Genomic DNA, 7,632 nt, shown 5'->3' on the forward strand with positions numbered 1-7,632 from the left:
TCAGCTCGTCTACCTTTCTTTAATCTTGTATCGAACCTGCAAGGTCTAAAATGTATAAGGGGAGCGAAACCACAGCTCAGGATGGACATAAATCTTATCAAGGCCAAACCGAGTGTCATGCTCTACATATTATCACACATAAATTATATTCCATAAATGCAGCTTAACTTCAATTACCCCAACCCGTTAATCTATATAATAAAACACGCAGACCTGCATGTCCCATACCATGTATTTACCATTGCAATTTAACTTCAGTTACCCCAACCTATTAACTAGATACAAATGATTAGTTGTGTTTTCTAATTTGTTGTTATACAGATTGATGGATGAGTTGTGAACATTTTAACAATGAATAGCAAACCCAAATAATTATTCTATACACGAGAATGTTGTCAAAAGTATTATGATGGTCGAATCTCTTCAGGAAGTGTCATCCAAAGCAAATAGTAATTGAAGTTAGAAGAGGGCATGTCTTTCTCTAATTTTAGGAAAGATGAGAGCCTATTCCATTCTCACAAAAAAAGTTAAAATGGGAAATCATCTGTTAAGATTATTATGAGAGATAGTTATTACATTTTCATTGAAAATGGCGAAACCAGGAACATGAGGGGAGCATTGAATAAACATGGAATAAAGAAAGAGGCAGGAGGCACGTGGGGCTATGAGGCTAGGGTTTGAAGCTACTAAAGAAAATAATAGTAAAAGGTGTGGGCTGCTGCAATATATATAGTAAGCTTACAGAATTTGCAAGCACTTTTGTGAGGTTATTTTTTGTTTTTTATTTTTTTTCCTTATTATTAAATAAAGTTATAGGATATTTTTTTAGTCAAAATGCAAAATTTTGAAGCCATATTCATTAGTTTTCCTATTTTTATATACACAAGGTGGTCACAAGTCTGGGCTAATTTGATTATTGACCTAGGATTGGATATTATATTACATAGGAGCCAATTGTGGGTTTCGTTTTTAGAGGTGAGATGAAAAGAAACAGCCATTAGAGCTGCCAAGAACTCGAAGGTCATTGATCTCTTGAAGTGATTATATTGCTACAATTGGCAAGGCTCGCCGCAGGCAGATTGGCCAAAAAAAAAAAAAAAAAAAAAAAAAAAAAAAGGAAAGGCCAGCTGCAGGCATAGTATGAACTTTTTATGTTCTTTAGCACATAAATTGAACTCAATGTTCTAGCAGCAAGGCCCTCAAGCACAAAGTGATAGTCAAGAGCGATATGCTTTTTGTGTGAGTGAATTTTAGGGTTAGCAGCCATATATGTGTCTGCCAGTGCCAGATTGTCACAGTTAATCAAAACTGATAGAGTAACTGAAATACGAAGCTTACGAAGAAGTCCCAAAAGCCAATATGAAACAATTACAAAATATGATTGAAATCATATTTGACTAAGGTCTTTAACACGACTTACTTAAGCAAACCAGCATGAAACAAATAACCCAATACATGGAAGCAAGCATGACATGCAACAACAGTTTATTACAAACAAACAAATTCAGAAAAATAACACAAACAAACACAAAGTAGTCCAAGCAAATTTTATTGATCAGCGTCGAAAAGTAGGCGCTTTGCAACCTGGGAAGGTTGCTTCCCCTGAGTTACCATTGATCAGTCCTCAAGTTCTTCAAGAATATTTTCTGGCTGTTCAGTTTCACCTTGCGAATGCGAGGACAGCATGCTGAAATTTTTGGCATTGGATCTGATGTTAACTCCAGGGAATCGTCCGGATCCTTTATTGACAAGGATTCTAGGTGCTGAAATTTGGTTGGAAGTTGGAAGATTTCAAGGAACTCATCAAGCTTGCTCTGATCACGTATTTGTATTACCAATCTTCTGAGATTGGGCAGTGTGGTCAAATCCTTCACATCTGCTATTGATGCAGGAAAGTTTTTTAGGGTCTGCAGGTCATTGAGGTTAGCAAATTCCAAACACTCGGTATCTGATCCACAGAAAGCAGGAAGATACAAATGCCTTAATTTCCTCAACTTCCAAATCACATTCGGAATTTTTCTAGCTGAATAATATGGATCTAAGTTGAGGGACAATAAAAACTGCAAGTTGCCTATAGACGAAGAAAGCACTCCTATATAAGCAGAATTTACAGTCAAAAGCCTCAAATGAATCAAACCTCCTATTTTTTTGGGTACTGTGAAGCCTCTAATGTCTTCAAGATCTAAGACCCTAAGCAACTTAAACCTGCTGACCATGGAATCAATTAGCTCCTGACCTATTCCGCTGTTGTCATGCCGGCATCCTAATGCAGACCTAATAGGAGGACAGTCTTCGGTGCCTATAGGAATGGCACCACTAAATTGTTTCAAATGAATGGAAACTCTGCGTATCCTATTGGCTGAAATTGGTCTGCTTACCATGGAAGAGAAGAAATCCATTTGTCTGTTGCTGTTACGAAGTTCTATGGTGTGAAAGAAATCACTCCTTCTAGCCTTTTCCAAACATACTTCTCTCACCAGATCATGCATGCGGCAACTCTTAATCCTTCCGGTTGATGATCTTTTCTCCACTTGAACCAAATACCTGTCCGCCAACATTCTCAAGTAACGATATGCAACATCCTCTAATGTTTCCTCGTTCTCTCTTCCACTTGATGATTCAGGTGATATTATGGCTTCTGCAACCCACAGATTGATTAGTCTCCTTGTTGGCATCTCGAAATCCTCTGGGAATTGGCCTAAATGAAGGAAGCATGGTTTCAACTGATATGGCAAATCATCGTAACTTAGCGCTAACAGATCCATAGGTCCCAACGAATCTTCATTGCTGCCTATGTCTTTTTTCAGCTGCGATTTGATGTTTTTATGTATTGTCTCCCATTCATCAATGTAATCTTTTGATGCCAAAACACCACCAAGAACCACAATAGCTAATGGCAGACCCTTACAATGTGGTACCATTTCATTCCCTAGCTTTTTCTTGTTTTCCACCGTTATAAAAGCGTTGTTCGAACTGCGAGGCCTCATATCTTGTTGATGATCTACAGTGCAACAAGGATCAAACTATAAGAGCCACAAACGGTACATAGCTCATGTGAATGCTATCATGTAAAATATATAATTATATGAGTTGTTACAAGAAATATATATATATATATATATTTGAGCAATTAGAAATAATTTTGTTAATTCGTCAATGAGAAATAACAATAATCTAATTGAGCCAGACGTAAGTAAGGCCATAGAGTAGAATACTATTATAGCGAAAGAAAAGAAATGGATTATTTGTATAAAAACAAAGAAACATAAGGGTGAGTTTGATTTATTTATTTCGATGAGATTGTTTATTCAAGAGGTAAATTAATGATATAAAATCTACCAGCTACATGCTAGCTAGCTACAATTTTATGAAATCATTTGAGAATCTCTCAACGAAGGGGACCATATACGTAGAAAACGAATTAATGGCGCCCATACATCTAAGTTCACCCCAAGTGTTAAAAACCCAAATCTAAAAAATTGAAAACCCTAGACCTAGCCGTCCTCAACCCTCCCCCTCCCCACCCCCCCCACCCCACCTCCTACCACTACGCCGGCCGGAGTCATCCACCAGCCCAACTGCTGGCCTCCTAGCAAGCTCTCTCTCACTAAAGCATTTAAAGTACGACATTATATTCTTTGAGATTTGAGGAGCTATTTGATCTCTCCTTTTGACTCAGTTAATTATATAAAGATTGGTCTTGGATAAAGTTCTAAACCCACTGCACAAGAAAACAGAAATTAAATAAAGGCAGCAAGAGAGAAAAAAAATATTGAAGAACCCTTCTAATTAACTTTGGTGTCAAAATTCGGATGGAGCCTAGACGATTGAACATGTATTTGCCCGAGTGTTTGCTTTTGGTGTCAGTGCTACGGGATGGCTTGAAAGAAAGAGAGAATAGGTGTGCACTGTTGGAGGTTGCCAACAGACAGTGATTGTGTTTGTGTTTGAGTGTGTTAGAGGGTTGCGCATAAAACGATTTCGTAACCAAATGATTGTGCACCGAGTGGGATGCTGGTTCGGTTAAGTTCTTTTAGTGTCTCGATTTAATGAGAGCTTAGAATTCAGTGTGATTTTGTGTGTATTTGCTAGTAAAACCTCTACAAAGTTATAAAGTTGGGACCAAATAAGTTTTATAACTTTAGGGAGGTTATTAATTAATAGAGATGTAGTTAAAAGAAATATTATTTAATGACTTATTTATCCTTAATGAATATTGTATTTCTTATATAGGATTCTTTTGGGTGCAAGTAATTTATTTCTTGCACACATATGTACCCACAAGCTCAAAGATGTGACATTAACTATAGAAACAAAAACATTGTCCCAAATAATTTTAGAGATATATTTTAGTTTATCTTGAACTTTTATTTGTAATATTGCATATTTTTGTACTTATTGACAATTATTACTATGCAAAGATGTGTTTCCTTAAGATGGGACCAATAAAAATTATAACTTATTACAATGTGAAGTTTATTCCTATATATAATTGGTCACAAGTTGGGAAATTTTTTTCCATGGCTTTATTAAGGACGTTATTCATTTATAAAGTATTATGTTGGAGAGGTTTTACTATAAATGAAAGAGAAATAGAAACTAAACCAAGAAACCATATGTAATCATTTCTTAATGAAGTTAAGATTACAATTGTTCACAAAAGCAAATCTAGGCTGATGAGCCAATCCTCATGATTTGAAATGTAAATATACTAAAAATGTAAAGAAAGCAATAAAACACTAGCAAGATTGAGATAATGCTAGAGAAGTCCACTGAGATCATTGTGTCAGACTAGATTGAAGAGAGAACATGTGTCTCATAGAGGACTTTTTAGGGGTGGTTGGAATTGCACGTTAACCAAATCATATCACGGGTGGAATATACATTTTTTTTTTTTTAAATGGGTAGATGGGAGGGAGAGAAGTCAACGACAGGGCTTCTAGGATCACAGTTGATGGTTTGAAACGATGGTAGAGGTTGTGGGTTTCTTAACTTTTTTTTTTTTTTGGTGCTTAGTTTTTTTTTTTTAAAGTGGATAAATTTGGATTTTAAAAGATAAAAATAATATTTGTTAAAAAAAAAAAGATAAAAATAATAGGGGCATTTAGATTTCGATCCAAAAAAACAATGTGCTAGGTTAAGTTCAGTATGCTTTTTTTTACATTTTTATTTTTTTTAATGCTCATTTTACATTTTTAAAAATATTAGAGATATTTAAAAACTTCTAGTTTCATTCATCCTTTTGTTTGTATTTTATTTTTTTTGTCAATTGAATTTTGATTATTTGAAAATTGGTTTATTTTTAATACACCTAACATCTTCTAACAAAAAACTAATATACTAACATAAACATGCAACCTAACTCAAGGAACAAATATATAAATAGATAATATACCTATAAGCAAGATATGAAGCATAACTAAAATGTGCAAAAATATAATGTACCTCAAGCAAGATACATTAATTTGTGATACATGTTGATCTTAAAAAAAAAATCTCTCATATAATTAGATAAATACAATTAACTTGTAATATAGTTGATTATAAAAACTAAAAATAAAAGATATGAATGGGGTTGAGAGGACGAAGAAGAAGAAATAACGTATACGAATGGGGTTCAAACGAGGAAGAAGGAGAAGAAATATAAAAAGCAAAAAGAAATAAGAGAAATAATTAAAGAGATAATTAGGAATAGATTTAATTCCTATACTAAATTTTAAGAGATAATTATTGATAATATAATAGTCCTAAACTCAAAGGATGAGACCTATTTTAATCAAATGGACTATTCCAAATATTGATTAAAAAAATTAAACTTATATCAAGTTTTTTTTTTTAAAAAAAAAAACAGAATAATAGGCCGTACATAGAAAAAATCATGCAAAATTAACGTAGTTATACATTAACAGAGCTTATGTACCTAAAATTAATGTAGGACACTAATTTGTATTCCCATGCTTAATGATCGTGCTAGGGTGAGAAGTTGGCGTTACCTGCATGTTCAAATACTATCTTCTGAAACAGTTCCCAGGCCGCATCTTCGCTTAGACAAGCTGGTTCGTAGAGGAAACCTTTCGGATCCGCACGATATGCTACATCTTTGTTGCGAGATGTGAGTAGCATCTTTGTTTCCGCTTTAACATTGTACGCTGGAAAACCAGAACTCAGCGCTGTCCACGTATTAGCATCCCAGATGTCATCAAGAACCACCAAGCATCTCTCTTTTATAAGTAGATCATAAAGCTCTGTACTTATCTCATGATCTTTCTTCTCTCTCTTCTCTTCTTTCTTCTCTTTACTCTCTTTTTTCTTCTCTTTAGTCTCTTTTTCCTTCTCTTCAATCTCTTTGTCCTTCTCTTCATTCTCTTTTTTCTTCTCTTCGTTAATTTTGAACAGAATTTCCTCCCAAATTTCTCTTGCTTGACATTTTTGAGAGACGTACACCCAAACGAAATAACGAAAATGACCCCTAACTTTATCGTGATGGTAAACTTTCTTAGCAAGAGTGGTCTTCCCTAGACCTCCCATACCACATATCGAAACAAATCGACTGCTTCCTTGTCTTACAAGTTGAGACGACAGCCTATCCGCATCTTCCCCCAATCCCACAATATTTCTCTGATCATCCTCACGAGAATAAGTGCGGCGTAATGTCTTGAGGCCATTTTTGGAAGAGCTCGAGACCTCTTCTACTTGTCTCTTTATGCCAAACGTTTCTAAATTTTGGGTCAACTGAGCAATGTGAGCCTTGATGTCCTCAATCTTTGACCCAACGTCCTTCAGCAGGTTTACTCTTGTGCAACAATTCAGAAATGACGAGAAATCTCGGGGGATATTCTTGATTAACCAGTTGCCTTGGGGCTTTACTTTGTCGTAAAACGTATCGATGACATCTTCCGCATCATAAGCAGCATCTCTGACTTGAGCAACGAACGTACGTACAGTATCATTTCCTTCTTGTCTTGAATCTGCATCCTTTAGGAAGCTCCGCATCTGCTCTAGCTCTTTCTGCAACAGCTTAACTTGTTTGGGGATCTTGATCAAGTTGTTGGCTTCTTCCCTGAGCATATCATCGAGCCTTTCCAAAAGAAAAGTGACAACGTTCTCAGCCATATTTCGCTTTGCCGATCAAAGCAGTAAAAGCTTAATTAGTTCCTTTTTGTCTCTTTTTCACTGAAGTATTTTGTGTCTACTTCTTTTGGCAGAAAGTAAGTTGAGTTTGTCTCTATTTATACAAGTTCGGTATAGGCTGTTCGCATCAGCCAGTCACAAGTTGATGTTAACGTTGGGTTTAAGTCTTCAATGTAGTCTTCTCACAAAGGAGGTAAGATACATATTCCAACTTTTAACTTACACGGCAAGAATTCGCCAAAGATGAATTTGAACTACATTATTGCTAGCCAATTGTGAAGCTAAGCTCATCCCCTTCCATTTAGCGTAGATAATAATATCAATTATTCAAAAAAAAAAAAATCTTACACGGCAAGAATAAATAATAAAAGGAAAAGTTGATGCTAACTTTTGGTTTACTTCTTCAATGTATTCTTCACACAAAGGAGGCAAGATACATATTCCAACTTTAACTTACACGGCAAGAATAAATGATAAAATGAAAACTAATAAAAATGGCAT

The 7,632-nt window shown here is 35.2% G+C and overlaps 1 protein-coding gene across 3 annotated transcripts; it reads right to left on the reverse strand.

The window, feature by feature from the left end:
* Positions 1-1,353: 1,353 nt before the first annotated feature.
* Positions 1,354-7,186, reverse strand: LOC103941381 (putative disease resistance protein At1g50180). 3 transcript variants are annotated; one of them, XM_048573743.1, is made up of 3 exons: positions 5,994-7,186; positions 2,379-3,001; positions 1,354-1,907 (listed from the first exon to the last, which is right to left on the reverse strand). In XM_048573743.1, the coding sequence occupies exons 1-3, from the start codon at positions 7,111-7,113 to the stop codon at positions 1,608-1,610; spliced, it is 2,043 nt and encodes a 680-aa protein (XP_048429700.1). In that variant the 5' UTR covers positions 7,114-7,186; the 3' UTR covers positions 1,354-1,607. The 3 variants fall into 3 exon arrangements, with proteins under 3 accessions (XP_048429700.1, XP_048429699.1, XP_048429701.1); XM_048573744.1 differs by having other exon boundaries at positions 1,742-1,876; XM_048573742.1 differs by having other exon boundaries at positions 1,354-3,001.
* Between the last annotated feature and the right edge of the window lie 446 nt (positions 7,187-7,632).

The sequence above is a fragment of a genome, unplaced genomic scaffold (assembly GCF_019419815.1).
Source record: "Pyrus x bretschneideri cultivar Hongxiangsu unplaced genomic scaffold, Pyrus_bretschneideri_v1 Contig7, whole genome shotgun sequence".
Taxonomy (NCBI): domain Eukaryota; kingdom Viridiplantae; phylum Streptophyta; class Magnoliopsida; order Rosales; family Rosaceae; genus Pyrus; species Pyrus x bretschneideri.